Here is a 17,516-nt window from a genome sequence, read left to right on the forward strand (position 1 = left end):
AGTTTTCTTAATATTACATCAATTTACAAAACAAACTATACAATATTTAAGCATAATTTAAACTGCATTATTTTTCATTTTCTACCATTGGTAGAGTTTACAGTTGTTTTCTTTTTGGTATCTAAATCAATCCACTAACATCATATGACTTTTTGTCATAATTGCCCCCGAGATGAACTGGAAGATAAATGAACTGCTCTGCATTCAATACAAAACATGAATAAAAGTGCATTGGAAGCAAAGACGAGAAGCCCAAACATTACCTGATGAAGATGATAAGACTCACTGCACGAGAAGCAAACGTGAATGTAAATGTTTTGTTTTTTTTATTATAATACAGTACATTGTATTGTTTCCTCTCTGACTCTTTAGGAAGATCAGAAAATAAACCAAAACATGATATAAATAGCAACTAAATCCAAAAGAGCAAAGAGCTTTTTGTCGTCACTCGAACGGGGCGAAACATAATTTCAATCTTGTGCTTCTTGTCACTGAAATGACGTTAAATATAAGCCAAGCTCTCCATGAGAGGACGGCGGAGAAAAGCTGAACATTGGGGAAGGAGACAATAGCAGGAAAGACGGCTCCGTCTCCGGATGATTGTGTTCCATCACCTCTGGCATCCCATCCTGCCTGACCCGGGCGGGTTGGCGGGCTTAGTGCCACCCAACACTTAGTAAGGGGAAGGGGAAGAGGGAGGGGCGGGGCGGGGGAGTCACTCCCCGATATTGCTAGCAAGCGCTTGCGCTTTTGTCATAATTAAAACAATGTGCTAAAGTCATTTGGCTCATATTAAGGGTGACCAATCCACAAAGGTCTTGTCATTCAAAAAAATGAATTCGGCCCCGTCTCCACCGAGGAGCGCCCCCGTCTGTTCGCTTTGGTACGCTGGGGATACCAAAAAGAGCGTTTTTTGCGTGCCGAGAGGGGCGAAGCTGGCAGTCTCGGCTTTTTTGTCATAAAAAGCTTCAGAAGAAACCGTTGTCTGCTTTTGAAATAGCTACGTCGCTACGCAGAAGGCACGTCGGGATTTCCGGGAGCGATTGGCAGAAACGGAGGACTTGAACCCCAAGACGATGACGGTCGAAAATGTTTCTAACTGCAAAAAGTCCACGATCAGGATCTAGAACTCTACAAAGGTTTAGACGCCATAGATTTAGGATGGGTACATTCTATTACCGGTCACTCACATTTGAAAAATGTACGGGTGGGGTCAGTCATGCCCGCAGATATAAAGTTACGGCTGTGTGTTCTGTTTGTAATTATGAGTTTGCCCCTTTAAGACGGGGGGGGGGGGGCAGTGTCAGGTAAACTAAGAAGTAGAAGTATGCTGAGCAGCACCTCGCTGATAGAGATCATGTGCTTCAGTATTAAAAAAAAAAAAAAAAAAGACGTCAGACTGTGGTTCAGTGCGCTGGATCGGTTTTCATTGCGACAAGTGCGCAATTGCGCAGTGGTGCAGCTTAGACGGAACACTGGTCAAGACGACACAAAATAAGTGACGTCTTTCAATATCTACAGCGAAGAAAATGAGTATTTGAACACCCTGCTATATTGCAAGTTCTCCCACTAAGAAATAATGAATAATAATTCCAGTAACCGTGTTTGGCGGAAGACGAATGATGAGTTCCATCCCAAGAACACCAACCCTACTTTGAAGCATGGGGGTGGTAGCATCGTGCTTTTGGGGGTGTTTTTCTGCACATGGGACAGGACGACTGCACTGTATTAAGGAGAGGATGAGCGCGGCCATGTATTGTGAGTTTTTGGGGAACAACCTCTTTCCCCTCAGTCAGAGTATTGAAGCTGGGTCACGGCTGGGTCTTTCAACATAACAATGACCCGAAGCACACGGCCAGGAAAACCAAGGAGTGGCTCCGTAAGAAGCTTATCAAGGTTCTGACGTGGCCTAGCCAGTCTCCAGACCTAAACACAATAGAGAATCTTTGGAGGGAGCTGAAACTCCCGTGTTTCTCAGCAACAGCCCAGAAACCTGTCTGATCTCGAGAAGATCTGTGTGGAAGAGTGGGCCAAAATCCCTCCTGCAGTGTGTGCAAACCCGGTGAACAACTACAGGAAACCTTTGACCTCTGTAATTGCAAACTAAGGCTACTGAACCAAATAACATTGGTTTCCTCAGGTGTTCAAATACTTTTTTGCAGCTGTATCACACAAATAAATCGTTGAAAAAAAAAAAAATCATACATTATGATTTCTGGATTCTTCTTTTGAGATTCTCTCTCTCTCTCTCACATGGACCTAAATGAAAATTTCAGACCCCTGCTAGATTTCTAAGAGGGAGAACTTGCAATATAGCAGGGTGTTCAAATACTTATTTTCTTCACTGTATGTATTTCTACTTGCAACAAATTTTACGCGCATGATTTTTCATGCTCGACCGTGCAGATTTGCGAGTGCGACGGCGCGTTCGCGCCCGTCAACGATAAAGAAACGGAAGACGGCAGTCCGAGACAAAAAAATGCGCGTTCCAAGATGTTCGCAAAGTTGATGACTAATGAGCCAAATGAGTATGAGAAATTAAAAACGTGGAGAGGGTACAACACGAAAGGCGCAACTGCCAAACGGTTCCACGGAATCCTTCCTGGGTCACCCGGCTCATTTGTATAATTCCCAGACAACGCAGATAAAAATAGATCATATGAATGGTTTTGTTGCTTGAACAACACGTCCTGGATGTATTTGGTTGAAGAGCACCTACGGTAATCGAAATCTCATCAACGCAAAAATCGTTAAAATCTTGGCTCCTCCCCCACAAATTGGATCAGGAGCTCCCATCGCCATTCTTGGTCTTGAGGACCACCAGACTGACCATGACGGGGATTAGGAGGATGGGCGTGATGACCAAGGCGAAGACGATGGGCGGCGCCGGGTCGCTCAGCTCCTCCGCGGGGCAGTCCTTGAAGAACTTGTGGTGGATGTCGACAAACGTCTGCTCCACTAGAGGATTGGGCCAGGGGATGCTCAGGCAGTCGGAGATGTTCTCGGTGCACAGGCTCAGGTTGCTGTAGAACCTGTTGAGAGCCGGCGGGCTCGGCGTCACGCACGCGGCGCACCATTTGGAAAGCACGTTCCGCCGTGACGGCCGCTTACCCGCTCACGTTGCCCCAGGCGCACCAATCGGTGGCGTTCAGCGCCGCCATGGCCGTGTCGAAGTTGCACAGGCACATGCGGTCCAGGAGCTCATCAAGGCAGTCCATGGTGACGCCCTCGTAAACCGTGTCGCAGAAAACGTGGAAGTGCATACAAGTGAGAGTGTTTTGTCCGCAAGCTAAAAGATGAGATATGGGGTCAAAAAATGTCATAAATAATCTTGACTTGAAAATAAAATTCTCATCATACATACACTGGACACTACATTAGGTACACCTAATGTATTCAGATACCGTACTTGTACTCCTTCTATAATCCATTAAGATGCCACAAGATGGCGCCAAAGCTCTGGCTAAATCTAAAATAGTACTTGAGTGTCAAGGAAGAGTGTTAGAAGTGGTGCATGTCGGGTTGTAGGCAAAAGTTTGGGAGAGGGATGGATTTTGATATGGGCAACCGGGGCAGCCTCTCCCCCCCCCCTCCCACAATACAACCTCTATTAGCAGAGTTCATCATCCATTTTGCAGAGCACAATTTGCTTTAGTGTTGTCGTCGCCGTTTGCGCAGATGTAGCGCCACGCAGCTATCATGGCGGCAACTCCAACTAAAAATACGGCAGCCTGTGCAAGCGCTCTTGAGCTCGTGCACCCACGTCACCAAAATCACGTGACTGGCCATATTGCCGGTCTAGCAAACCATTCTTCAATGCTAAGTCGGTTGGAGATAACGCGAAAATATGTCTTATTGCACGACGCCTGGAGTTTTGTCCGACACCGTTAAACATTTAGAAGGTGAGAGACACTTGGCATGGAAGACCCATATTTAATGCCGAAGTTGATGTTTCCGCCGATGAGAAAGTGGACCGTTAACCCGCTTCCTTCCGCTTGTCTCGGGACAACTGGATCTACACGTGGATCTGGTGAGGAAGTCGTCGAGATTTATACGGAAGAGTTTGAAAGTGTAGAAAAGTCTGGACCCATACAAATACTTTGTTGCTGGATCTGTTCTCAATCAAGAATAAATCCCACATAGCGATGGAGCCGCTCAGAATTTTTCAATACAAATGCCAATATTTAAATAAATGACACAAACTCGCATTCATTAACTATGTTTGGGGGAAGAAAAAAAAAAAAAAGACAGTGAGTCGGCTCCTCGTACACGGAAGCGTGTTGTGGCCACACGTTGAACTTTGGTAAACCTCTCCATGACAGACTTTTTTTTTTTTTTTTTTTTTTTTTTTAAATATGCATTGGCTCTGAAATTAGTCCAATGCGTATTTAAAAATAGAAAATAAACTGCTGGGGTAGGCTTCAGCCCCCGTACACGGAAGCGTGTTGCGGCCACACGTTAACCTACGTAAACATCACTGTGACCGACGGTTTATTTCATTTATTTATTTATTTATTTTAAATACACATTGGACTCATATGAGAACAAAGCATATTTAAAAAAAAAAAAAAAGTTTTGTCGGGGAGAGGTTTACCGAAGGTTAACGTGTGGCCCCAACATGATGATATATGTTGGAGACGGCTCCCTGTCATTTTTTTTTTTTTTTCAAACACATTATTCTCAAATGAGCCAACTTGGCATTATAAATACTTTGAGATTGATAAGAATAATTCCTACCTGAAATGAAGTGCCAGCAACACAGTCGCGGGTATTTGGTCAGGGACCACCCACCACGTTTAATTGCCGAAATTCATCGATCCTTTCTGTTCTTTTCAGGTGGTATTCCATAGAATGACCTCTTTGAACATCTGTTTCATCTGTTTTAACAACCAACTGCACAACAAGTCTCGGGCATTATGAATATTCTCCTCCGGTTCAATGACAGCCCCCCCCCACTGTCGAGCAGCTCTTTTTGACCGACAATACCCCGCCGTGAAAATGGTGACGTCACGTGCGCGAGTTCTACAGATATCGGTGCATCGGCACGTTTGCGACTTTAGTGTCAATGCCAACGCAGTACACATCCGTACTCGTACTTGGTCCCCGTCCCTTCCAGCGTTTCCAATCAGTTCTTACTAGAATGCGCAGGTGTACCTAATGAAATGGTGTATCGGATTCTTCCACATACCGCTTGGTGAGGTAACTTCTCCGTAGGTGGCATCTGGAGGGGAAACGGTTACAATTATAAGCTAGCACGGAATGTGTGCAGTACGAAATACATTAAAAAAAAAAAAAAAAGGGAAATGTCTTCATTAATTCAGTTTCATGTGTTCTACAGGAAGACATCTGCAGCTGTAAAAAGGGGAAACGCGTGCACACACACACACACACACACACACACACACACACTCACCATAGAGAAAGGAGAGGAACACCCCAATCAAACCAAGCGCTCCCTTCATGTCAGAATAAATGAACCAGGGTTTCTCCTCCCGCACGGATGACCCTGCACGACGACGCCGAGGCACGGCGAGGCATAACAGGAAGCGGCGGCGGGGCGAGAGCGACGCGGCGCGAAAACGCTCGCCGCCAGATGTCCGACGGAGAGGCTCCCCCTGCCCGCCTCGCCAGATGTTCCCCCTCAGATCCGCCCGTCGGCCCCCGCGCCTCGGCAGCGGCAGCTCTTCCCGTCTCCGACGCGCGCTTCCCTGGGACGGTCCTTCCTTGTCGAGGGGGTGGAGGCAACAGAGATTGTGCTCTCCATTCTCCCCCAAATAATTAAAAAAAAAAAAAAAGAAAAAAGAAAAGAAAAGAAGGGAGCACACCCAACGCGAGCTGGGCTGGACTCACATCTGAAAACCCTTTACCCCTCCGCTCTTGTTCTGCTTTTTCGTCTCAGTTTCTCACAGTTGAAGGCCTGGCCAGCCTCTCACAGCATGTGATTTATTTGCCTTTTTTTTTTTTTTTTTTTTTTTGGACCCGCCCCCGCCAAATGGGAAATATCAGCAAACATTTAAGAGCTTCTCAGAGTCTGAACGGGAATCACGGCCGCAGATCAATATGTGGCTTCATCTGAGCCAAATTAAAAAAAGCAAGCAAACGAGCGGAATCTGCTCCCGGATCTTGGACCGGTTGGTGCCTGTTCTTCCTCCAGTCCAGCACTGCCAAAAGCGCAACAGATTGCGATGTCACAGTCCAATGATGACTAATAATGTCAAATAAGTACACGGACACCCAGTACGGTGAAGTCCTTCTGGGGGGGGTGATTTTCCCCTTTTTCGTTAGCTTCCATGTTGTTCACAGGGTGCATCAAAGTAAATCCACCGTACAAAATATGTTCCCCGTTTATCCAGATCCTTCTTTCATTGACCTCCGCACCACATTTGTCCCCACACATGTGACAACACTCTATAGACTGTTTTCGACTGACGTCGCACACCTTCCGATTTAGAACGCGGGCGCCATCTCGGTTTGGTGAATTCGCGAAAACACGCCGTGCGAACGGCGCCGTGTTGCTACGTTATCGGTTGCTCAAACGGGCGTTGTAAAGCGTCATTCTTTCGACTGCCGGCTGTGATCGAGAACCAGTGCGAGAAAACGGAGCGGTTAGCAACCAAAACGCCGACAACTGTGGCTGTCTCGTATTAGCAGAGCCGATCTAGCAGCCAAGCACGATACTCCCGGATGTGAATGCAATGCATATCTGCAAAATCTGTATTTTCTGTTTTATTATCATAAGTTTGCAAAAACGAGTTACTGCACCGCTAGCTGTTTTTCGTGATTTGAGTTAAAAATGTAGCCGTGGAAGTGGAGAAAAAGAGGTGCGGGCTCCACTTGGCACTCGTCCCGGTTGAACCGCTCTCTCTCTCTCTCCCTCTCGGTATCAAAAATGAAAATAATAATCTACACCTCTTTTGTTGGTATAATCACCATAAATTAACACAACGCTGACTGTAATCACGCGGTACATATTTAAATTGCATTGTGCGGTACACTAACCTTAGCAGTGTGGAGACACAATGGATACCGCCGCATGACGAACTCAGCCATTGATGCCTCCAGACCTTTGTAATTCTTTAGTTGGTCCACGGTATAAGCACTTGTCGAGAAGAGGAGATCGTTGACGATGTCTAGATAGGTTACCGACGCCCACATTTGTGCGCTCCATTTGCGTTTCTCTAAGGCATACGGGTCGATATTGTCGATCAAAGCGCACTTCTCGTCGTAACGCTTCCTTGAAAACAACAACTAATGAGCCCCGATAACTTTCCAAAGTCTTTTTAGCCATTATGCGTCACTTTTAAGTCGTACGAACATTTGTGTAACTCTGGTCTGTATGCAAAAGCATTAGAGTGAACGACACGTCAGTATAGTGAACCCATCCGACATGGCCGCGTGCCCCGGATGTAGTCACCTGGTGGAAAACAGTCTATACAAAGTAAATTCTTTATGTGCACCTTTACGAAGGTGCTCGGCAAAAAGCTTCGGCTTCTTCCCACCGTGCCCCCAACACAGTAAATTCACGTATGCCATGTTGCCGATTGTCGCTTGACCCCTGCACGGGTTTGCCCAGCGTCCTGACCGAAACGCAACCACTTCTCTATTAACTTTTGCACTCCTTACGTCCAAAGTAAATTCCGCTATCTACACCATCCTCTGTATCCTCCTAGACATGCGCATCACCTGCTTATAAAAAGTCAATCTCTATATCTGCACCTTCATCTGGATCCTCTCCAAAACCATCTCAGCATCTTCCTGACCCGTGCACATACACACGACATCAAAGCTCCATTGAAATCGGTGCCGTGGAGAATTTTCCCGGTGCCCTGAGTCTTTTTCAGGGTACTTTACATGTCACGGAATCAGATCTCGCCATCTCCTAGCCGAGGCGCTTTTTCATTTAGTCATAACATCAGGAAGTCCGTCTTTTCTGCACAGGAGGAGCTATGACTTGGGGGGGGGGGGGGGGGCATACGATGAGGAACAGCAAAGGGGCGCTCATGCCGGTTTCACAATACCGCGTCAGTCGCAGCGCAGGAGGCCCAATGACGAACAAATTCAGGAAGTTGCGCCAGGTGGGGCACGGTTTCGGTTAACCTTTCACCGAGGCTTTGGCTGATGAGGACCTCACCGGGAGTTTGTGTTGGATCGGAGCAGAGCGATCACACGCACGCAGAACTTGGCCGCGGTCGCCATCTCCCACATCTCGCAGCCCTCGATGACGCCAAATAATCCCCACAAGAGCGGACACACACACAGTCCATCAAAACATCGAAGGTGCAAAATTCAAGGCCCGCGGGCCAGATTTGGCCCGCGAAGGTAAATCATGTGTATCAACTTCCATTTTTTTTTTTTTTTCAAATCTGTACCAAAATTTCAAATTGTCAGATCATAAATGATAACATTGAGCTATTACAAGCATTTATGTGTTACCAGATAACAATAGTTGTAAAAACCCATAACCCTTGATTTCTGTTTGCAAAACTAGTTCATAAATTCATTGTGTATGTATGATGAGGTGGTTAAAGATTTTAATCGTTTCACAGCCATAACGGCCCTTTGAGGGAAACCGTAAGTGCAATGTGGCCTGCCACAACAAATGAGTTTGACACCCTTGATCTAAGGTGATGCGATGTGATACAAGGTGGGGGATGGAGGGGGGGGGGGTTAATTTTGCAAGAATGACTTCAACAGGCACTTACTGGCAAGATTGTTCATTGTCTGTGTCGATTGATACGCTGTAAAGAAAAGATATCAGTAAAGTACAAAAACAGAATGTGCGTGAGATCACTTGATCACCCGGTGCACAGAATTAAAAAAACAAAAAATTGGCTGGAAATACCACTAAAACATTTAAGAAAATATCGTGTAGTTAACTAGAGTGCAACGGTACACGAAAAGTTGGCAGGTGGTCAGGATTGCTCAGCCTTGAGCGATGTTCTTATTGTACTTAATGACGATAAGAATATTCTTACCTACGGTGGTGGCTGACTGCATTGATAGCGTTTCATCCACCAGACAACCTACTGGGGTACACAAGGCTGCATGAAGGAGAGAAATAAAAAGCCCTATCAGGAAGTCGATTCAATTGCATCTGCCGTGACTCGCTTCCAAAAGGTGGAACAAATAAACATCGGCGACGAGGCCAAATTGTTATTTTAAACATCTGCATCGGCGCGGGATTTCACAACAAAAAGCAGCGCTGACCTCGCGCAACACGAAAAGTCAAAATGAAATCGGCGTGATTCCGCAATTAAAGGCACCGACAATCAAATTATAGGAAATAAATTGGTCGAGCAGCTCCGTGACTTCATCTCACGCCAAATGTCTCTCAGAGCACAACAGGACCACCCTCGGGAATTGCGACTCGAGAGGAGAGCCTTGAACTCCTCACTGTATGCGACGCAAGGCATGTGAAAAGCTTCACTTACCGCACACGAGAAGAAAAGAGACGGCAAAGGCGAGAGGAAATCGGTCGGCTGTCATGTTGCCCAACAGTGCTCCGTGTCCTTCTCGCACTTCGAGGCTAGCCTGCGCTGACATATCCAAACTTTTTTTTTTTTTTGGTCTTCCCTTAACAGGAAGGCTCCGTAAAACAACAGGAAGCCCACGTTTCCTAGGATGGGCCCTTTTTCCAGCCAATTCCAAAGAGGCTGTGATAAGGTACTCCGCTACCGATGTAGCGCCATCCCTGCCTCTCATCTCCCCCCCCCCCCCCCCCCCCCCCCGCTTCCACGAGCTGGGAGAGAGAGAGGCGCTCCATCACTTGTCCGGACCGTATCAAAACAACTGCTGGGACCGTGTCAACATTTGCAGTAGAGGGGAATCTCAAAAACTGAACGCAAATCATGTTTTTTTTCCCCCCATCATTAGTACAAATACAGTGATAACTGGACCAAGTGTTGAATTAGTTAAGTGACCAAGCTTAGAACTCATTCCACCCACCCCCCCCCCAACACACACAAAAAAATGAGAATTTTGCATAAAAAGACAAAACATCACAACGTGATTGCCTAAAAAAAAAAATTATATACTGGTTTTATGAAGGGAAATTACGGTACCTTTGGAACTCGCCAAAAGTTTTAACAGCTGTAGTGTTGAAGGTGTGGCTTTAAGGGGCGTGGCCTAGCGAGTGACATCAGGTACAGGGGTGGGTAGGAGTGGACGAGACTGTATTAATTTTCTATTTGCACGTTTCAATGTTTTGACCATTCAATAAATTGGCTGGCTTGAAACAAAACCGTAGATTTAGGCACTTGTAAGTCAAAGGTGAGTTTAATGACTTAACACTGTTGAAGTGCTTACGGGCATAATGTGATATCATGTCAATTCGTCCAAGAGTGTTGTTTAGGCTAGTATGCTAGCTACTACTATACTGTTTTCGACCATGTGACTACATCCGGGGCACACGGCCATGTTGAATGGGTTCAGTCTACTGACGCGCTGTTCACTAACCCTTTTGCATTAAGACCAGAGTTATACACATGTTCATACGAGTTAAAAGTGACGCATGATGGCAAAAAAGACTTTGGAAAGTTCTCGGGGCTCATTAGATGTCATTTCAAGAAACAGTTACGTCAAGAAGTGCGCTTTGATCGACAGTATCGACCCACATGCCTCGGAGAAAACACAAATGCAGCACACAAATGTGGCCGTCGGTAACCTATCCAGACTGTCAACTATACCGCGGACCAACTAAAGAATTGCAAAGGTCAGGAGGCCTACAACCGATTCATCAATGGCGGGGTTCGTCATGCGGCGGTATCCATTGCAAGCAACCTTTGTCTCCACACTGCTAAGGTTGGCGTACCGCACAATGAGATTCTCTGTATTATAAAAGCGACATTCAGAAATGTCCACAAAGGTCTCTTCACAAAGACCCTCAAAGGTCTGCAACATTCAAGACACGGTCACCACACAGACCTTGACAACGTGTCCCCTTCTCCAGCTAGCGAGTTTATCATTGAAAATAATGAAACACATTCAACACGGTGCCCGTTAAGCAGTCATTTAAAACAAATTTATATACACCTTTTACAACAAAGCAATTAAACTATGTGGAAATGCAGCCCTATGGGGGCACAAACCAGTGCAATCTGTAGGCCGGTCCCAAGCCCGGATAAATGCAGAGGGTTGCGTCAGGAAGGGCATCCGGCGTAAAAACTGTGCCAAACAAATATGAGCGTTCATCTAAAGAATCCCATACCGGATCGGTCGTGGCCCGGGTTAACAACGCCCGCCCCCGGCACTGCTAACCTGCAGGGCGTCGGTGGAAATTCAGCTACTGTGGGTCGAAGACAAAGAAGAGGAGGAAACCGGATCCAGCGTCAGAAGAAAAAGAGGAATGCACAGAGCCTACAACTGAGTGTAAGGACTTTGAATGTTGGGACTATGACAGGAAAAGCTCAGGAGTTGGTTGACATGATGATTAGGAGAAAGGTTGATATTCTGTGCATCCAAGAGAGCAGGTGGAAAGGTAGTAAGGCTAGAAGTTTGGGAGCAGGGTTTAAATTATTCTACCACGGAGTAGATGGGAAGAGAAATGGAGTAGGGGTTATTTTAAAGGAAGAGCTGGCTAAGAATGTCTTGGAGGTGAAAAGAGTATCAGATCGAGTGATGAGACTAAAATTTGAAATTGAGGTTGTTATGTATAATGTGGTTAGCGGCTATGCCCCACAGGTAGGATGTGACCTAGAGTTGAAAGAGAAATTCTGGAAGGAACTAGATGAAGTAGTTCTGAGCATCCCAGACAGCGAGAGAGTTGTGATTGGTGCAGATTGTAATGGACATATTGGTAAAGGAAACAGGGGCGATGAAGAAGTGATGGGTAAGTACGGCATCCAGGAAAGGAACTTTGAAGGGCAGATGGTGGTGGACTTTGCAAAAAGGATGGAGATGGCTGTAGTGAACACTTATTTCCAGAAGAGGGAGGAACATATAGTGACCTACAAGAGCGGAGGTAGAACCACGCAGGTAGATTATATTTTGTGCAGACGATGTAATCTGAAGGAGGTTACTGACTGTAAAGTAGTGGTAGGGGAGAGTGTAGCTCGACAGCATAGGATGGTAGTGTGTAGGATGATTCTGGTGGTGGGTAGGAAGATTAAGAAGACCAAGGTAGAGCAGAGAACCAGGTGGTGGAAGCTGAGAAAGGAAGAATGTTGTGCGGCCTTCCGGAAAGAGGTGAGACAGGCTCTCGATGGACAACCGAAGCTCCCGGAAGACTGGACGACGACAGCCAAGGTGATCAGAGAGACAGGCAGGAGAGTACTTGGTGTGTCATCTGGTAGGAAAGGGGAGAAGGAGACTTGGTGGTGGAACCCCATAATACAGGGAGTCATACAAGGAAAGAGATTAGCGAAGAAGAAGTGGGATACTGAGAGGACTGAGGAGAGGCGAAAGGAGTACATCGAGATGCGACGTAGGGCAAAGGTAGAGGTGGCAAAGGCTAAACAAGAGGCATATGAAGACATGTACACCAGGTTGGACACGAAAGAAGGAGAAAAGGATCTCTACAGGTTGGCCAGACAGAGGGATAGAGATGGGAAGGATGTGCAGAAGGTTAGGGTGATTAAGGATAGAGATGGAAATGTGTTGACTGGTGCCGGTAGTGTGCTAAATAGATGGAAAGAATACTTTGAGAAGTTGATGAATGAAGAAAATGAGAGAGAAGCAAGAGTTGAAGAGGCAAGAGTGAAGGACCAGGAAGTGGAAATGATTACTAAGGGGGAAGTCAGAAAGGCACGACAAAGGATGAAAAATGGAAAGGCAGTTGGTCCTGATGACATACCGGTAGAGGTATGGAAGCAATTTGGAGAGATGGCTGTGGAGTTTTTGACCAACTTATTCAACAGAATACTAGCGGGCGAAAAGATGCCTGAAGAATGGAGGAAAAGTGTTCTAGTTCCCATTTTTAAGAACAAAGGGGATGTTCAGAGCTGTGGGAACTATAGAGGAATAAAGTTGATGAGCCACACAATGAAGTTATGGGAAAGAGTAGTGGAGGCTAGACTCAGGACTGAAGTAAGTATCTGCGAGCAACAGTATGGTTTCATGCCTAGAAAGAGTACCACAGATGCATTATTTGCCTTGAGGATGCTCGTGGAAAAGTACAGAGAAGGTCAGAAGGAGCTACATTGTGTCTTTGTGGATCTAGAGAAAGCCTATGACAGAGTACCAAGAGAGGAACTGTGGTACTGCATGCGTAAGTCTGGTGTGGCAGAGAAGTATGTTAAAATAGTACAGGACATGTATGATGGCAGCAGAACAATGGTGAGGTGTGCCTTAGGTGTGACAGAGGAATTTAAGGTGGAGGTGGGACTGCATCAGGGATCAGCTCTGAGCCCCTTCCTGTTTGCAGTGGTAATGGATAGGCTGACAGATGAGGTTAGACTGGAATCCCCTTGGACCATGATGTTCGCAGATGATATTGTCATATGCAGTGAAAGCAGGGAGCATGCAGAGGAACAATTGGAAAGATGGAGACATGCACTGGAAAGTAGAGGAATGAAGATTAGCCGAAGTAAAACAGAATATATGTGCGTGAATGAGAAAAGTAGAGGGGGAAGAGTGAGGCTACAGGGAGAAGAGATAGCGAGGGTGGACGACTTCAAATACTTGGGGTAAACAATACAGAGCAACGGAGAGTGTGGTCAGGAAGTGAAGAAACGGGTCCAAGCAGGTTGGAACAGCTGGCGAAAGGTGTCTGGTGTGTTATGTGACAGAAGAGTGTCTGCTAGGATGAAGGGCAAAGTTTACAAAACAGTGGTGAGGCCGGCCATGATGTACGGATTAGAGACGGTGGCACTGAAGAAACAACAGGAAGCTGAACTGGAGGTGGCAGAAATGAAGATGTTGAGGTTCTCGCTCGGAGTGACCAGGTTGGATAGGATTAGAAATGAGCTCATTCGAGGGACAGCCAAAGCTGGATGTTTTGGAGACAAGATTCGAGAGAGCAGACTTCGATGGTTTGGACATGTTCAGAGGCGAGAGAGTGAGTATATTGGTAGAAGGATGCTGAGGATGGAGCTCCCAGGCAAAAGAGCGAGAGGAAGACCAAAGAGAAGGTTTATGGATGTGGTGAGGGAAGACATGAGGGCAGTTGGGGTTAGAGAGGAAGATGCAGGAGATAGGCTAAGATGGCAAAAGATGACACGCTGTGGCGACCCCTAACGGGACAAGCCGAAAGGAAAAGAAGAAGAAGAAGAAGAATTAAACTATGTGGAAGGGACCAAAACGCCTACCTTACACTTAGAAGAAACACAAGAGGAAGTGATCTCGTCTAGCCACCCGATAAGTGTGGCTTCAAAATAAAACACTCAGCCGACTTCCTGTGTTTCGCAGATCTTCCTCCTTACCAGGAACATTTTTAAACACCCAATTCCTTATATCAGTAATAGCATTGAAAAGAACATAAAAAAATGAATAAATGCCAGAGCACGTGTTGCCTTTCAAAATAAGAGTGCGCTTCTACGCCCTGTCCCCATTATAGCGCACAACATCACAGCATTACATGAAGATGGTTTCTTGTGCTGAATATTTAACTATGGAAGCTACTAAACTGCCATTAATGTAACATGGGTTGATGATTGTGTTGATACTTTAAGATCACTTTTGATAAGTGTCTTGCAGACATTTTGTGGCATCTATACACAATTATTATCCCCTTCCGGGCGGGTCTAAATTGTTTGCAGATTTTCACTGTTCTGCGCAAGGCTCATTCTCTATCCTCAGCCAATGGCAGTTCGTTCTGTACCACTGCAATATGTTCAGGCGGGAAATTACAGCTGTAATGAAACTAAAAAGGACAAGTTTTGAGTAACATTTTCCATCCACCCATCCCATTTCTGATCCCACCTATTAGCCCTAGCCCAGCTGTCTTCGGGCGAGAGGCAGGGTATAAACTGGACTGATCACCAACCAATCGCACGGGACGCATAGACAAAAACAAGCATTCACGCTCATATTCATGACCCAATGTTCCTTCTAAGCTGCGCAACTGCGCATTTGCGCACTTGTCGCACAATCTGAGCACAGAGGAAAGCAGATCCAGCGCAGTGAACTACAGCCTGACGGGTTTTTTTTATTCATTTTTTTTGTTGTTTTGTTTTTAAACACGGCACCACACTCCCTCTCACAAAGAGCTGCTGCTCGGCCACACCTGGCCACACAGTCTACTTCGGCATTTACCTGACCCCGCCCACCTCAATTTTAAAGGGGTACACTCATAATTACAAACACCGGTGTATGTGAATAATAGAAGAAAAAGTGGTGAAACTGGATGAGATTTTCTCTTTTTTTGAGTAAGAAAAGGTGTGGTCTGAAGCCAAAGTAGAAAGTACAGGATGAGATGGTGCATCATGTTCAAATTCCGCCTTGGCACAGCCTGATTGAGGATGAAAGCATGGATGATACATTTGCCCAAAAAGCTAATTCTGTATTTTAATTAGAGGAGGCAACATAACATTAACCCTAAAACTGTTTGGGAGCATCATTTGGCTTTCAACAAAAGATATTTTGCAAGGAATAATTCAGTTTTACACCAAGTAAAACGCACGGGGATATCATTGTGGGTTAAAAAAAAAAATGAAACAAAGTTGGAAGCGACATTTCAAATTTACAGTTAATAGTTGCCTTGGTATATATTGGTCTTGTAATGTATCTTTTTGTTTGACATTTTCAGTTTAAGTTAGCAAAAACACAAAAAATGTTCTTAAAAATGTTCTGATGGGAATGTAATCTGAACCTTTTAATGAGCTGTGTAACTTCAATGGATGACACTGATCTGACCACAGTGCGTACGTCTGTTGCTCACAGCGGTCAAAGGGGGCGCTCACGGCCTTAAGCGTGTTTGCTCAGACACGTAAAAAATTAAGAGGGAGCATTATTCATACCTAAAGACAATTTTAATATAGGTTCATCACACATCTTTGTTTTCAACTCACCTTTAAAGAAGGTTGCCGACTTCAACATTTCGTGCTGAGCAGTCCGGACAGAGAAATGCGTTCCACTTTCCCGCATAAGTTCAATTTCCAGTTCAATGGTTGTCATCAGATTTTTCCTCTTTGGTTTAGCTAGCAGTTACACGGCTACCCCTAAGGCAAAAGAAAAAGCAAAACACTTGGGGCATGACTAGTGAATTTGTCCTTTGCGTTACAGCCGACAGATTTCTCCTCCAGGAGTGAAAGATCGCGGCTGATGTGTTCTACTTGCATCACTTGAGCCAGTCATCCATCAAATGTACTTATTATCCGCATGCTCGCCATCTCTCATGGGCGTTGCATAAACATGTTACAGATTTCCCAACAGCAGGGGCCAAAAGCTACACGCCTGGTTGACATGAGTAAAACTTCCAGCTGATGACATTTCAATGCTTGATGGCTTATCTTCCCGTGGGTGTTTGGTTTTGTTTGACAGTTCACTATCAACACGCCGTACGCGCAGACTTCAACTTCCCCACTGTGTAATTTGTTAGCATGAGGAATGCGTGAATCTCCACAACACAACGGATCAGTGTTATGTTAGCTTAGCATGATAGCCGTCCAACTCTTGCCAAGCTGCTGGGCCCGACTGGAGTTGGCGTGTGAGGTTTGGCCCATTGGACCGACGAATGAGGCTCAACGGCGCCATCTTGTGTGATATCCGAGGCGACAACTTGACATTTGAGCTGGCACGCAAGACGCCTTGAAACGTTTAGAATTAAAACTCAAAATTGTATCCGAACGATTGATTAGAATTACTGAATAATGACCGCACTCATAAATCCTAATGTCTTTGAAGTTAAGGCAAAATATTACATTGGCACAAAAGCTTTTACAAGAAAAATAACAGCATTATATAGGCAAGGGACATTTTTTGGGGTAAAATTTAGCATTTGAGGTTAAATGTGGCGTTTTCGTGTTTAACCCCACCCCCAACCCAGCAAGGAAAACTTCAATACATATTTGGGCAGAAACTAATAAACTTTGAGAATGTATATCAATGACTACTGATGACGCCACACGACTGGATTTACCTTTAAATTCTTTCTGTGTTTCGGGCAAAAAAACTCCCCAGCTACCAAGGAAACATTTTATTTGTTCCGTGCGGGCCACGACATGTGGGTGTTGGTTTTTGGGGTGTTTATTGTCAGCGTTTCTTTACAATTAGTTTTCTTACCCCTAACTGTTTATTTATGGAAAAATATCCATTCAAGACAGCTGATAACATTTTGTGGGTAGCTGATATTCATTAAACCGTGTGGACAAATGGGTTTTGCGTTTTATCTGCGACAGTTGGTACGTTCCACGAGCAGGGATGAGCGTAGACGTGTCGCTTCTTTGTTGTGGAAATTAATATACAAATCCAAAATCCTCTCGACAACCTGTGTGTGTTTTGTCTTACATGTTAATCAGGCAGAAAATGTCACTTTTTTCCAACTTTGGCGATTCTACGTGATGCTCCTGAAGGCACCATTGGCCTCAAACAATCTTCTTCGTTGAGCGCACAGAGGAAAAGATCTCGCTCTCCCCCTACAG

At 45.4% G+C, this 17,516-nt stretch overlaps 1 protein-coding gene across 7 annotated transcripts; it reads right to left on the bottom strand.

Annotated features, from left to right (window-relative positions):
* Window positions 1-303: 303 nt before the first annotated feature.
* On the bottom strand, window positions 304-17,511 carry ramp2 (receptor (G protein-coupled) activity modifying protein 2). Of its 7 annotated transcripts, none has more exons than XM_061845643.1 (7): window positions 17,383-17,511; window positions 15,945-16,094; window positions 8,976-9,041; window positions 8,703-8,738; window positions 5,189-5,221; window positions 3,112-3,289; window positions 304-3,032 (listed from the first exon to the last, which is right to left on the bottom strand). In XM_061845643.1, the coding sequence occupies exons 2-7, from the start codon at window positions 16,048-16,050 to the stop codon at window positions 2,783-2,785; spliced, it is 669 nt and encodes a 222-aa protein (XP_061701627.1). In that variant the 5' UTR covers window positions 16,051-16,094; window positions 17,383-17,511; the 3' UTR covers window positions 304-2,782. The 7 variants fall into 7 exon arrangements, with proteins under 7 accessions (XP_061701627.1, XP_061701628.1, XP_061701626.1 ...); XM_061845644.1 differs by lacking the exon at window positions 17,383-17,511 and adding an exon at window positions 17,015-17,141; XM_061845642.1 differs by lacking the exons at window positions 15,945-16,094; window positions 17,383-17,511 and adding an exon at window positions 9,432-9,565.
* Between the last annotated feature and the right edge of the window lie 5 nt (window positions 17,512-17,516).

The sequence above is a fragment of the Syngnathoides biaculeatus genome, chromosome 16 (genome assembly GCF_019802595.1).
Source record: "Syngnathoides biaculeatus isolate LvHL_M chromosome 16, ASM1980259v1, whole genome shotgun sequence".
NCBI classification, from domain to species: domain Eukaryota; kingdom Metazoa; phylum Chordata; class Actinopteri; order Syngnathiformes; family Syngnathidae; genus Syngnathoides; species Syngnathoides biaculeatus.

Coding starts and splice junctions, on each gene's coding strand:
- ramp2 (XM_061845642.1), bottom strand. CDS start 9,543: ATGTCAGCGCAGGCTAGCCTCGAAGTGCGAGAAGGACACGGAGCACTG. Junction 9,042..9,431: donor CTCTTTTCTTCTCGTGTGCG/GTAAGTGAAGCT, acceptor TCCTTCATGCAG/CCTTGTGTACCCCAGTAGGT. Junction 5,222..8,702: donor GACAATGAACAATCTTGCCA/GTAAGTGCCTGT, acceptor TTTCCCCTCCAG/ATGCCACCTACGGAGAAGTT.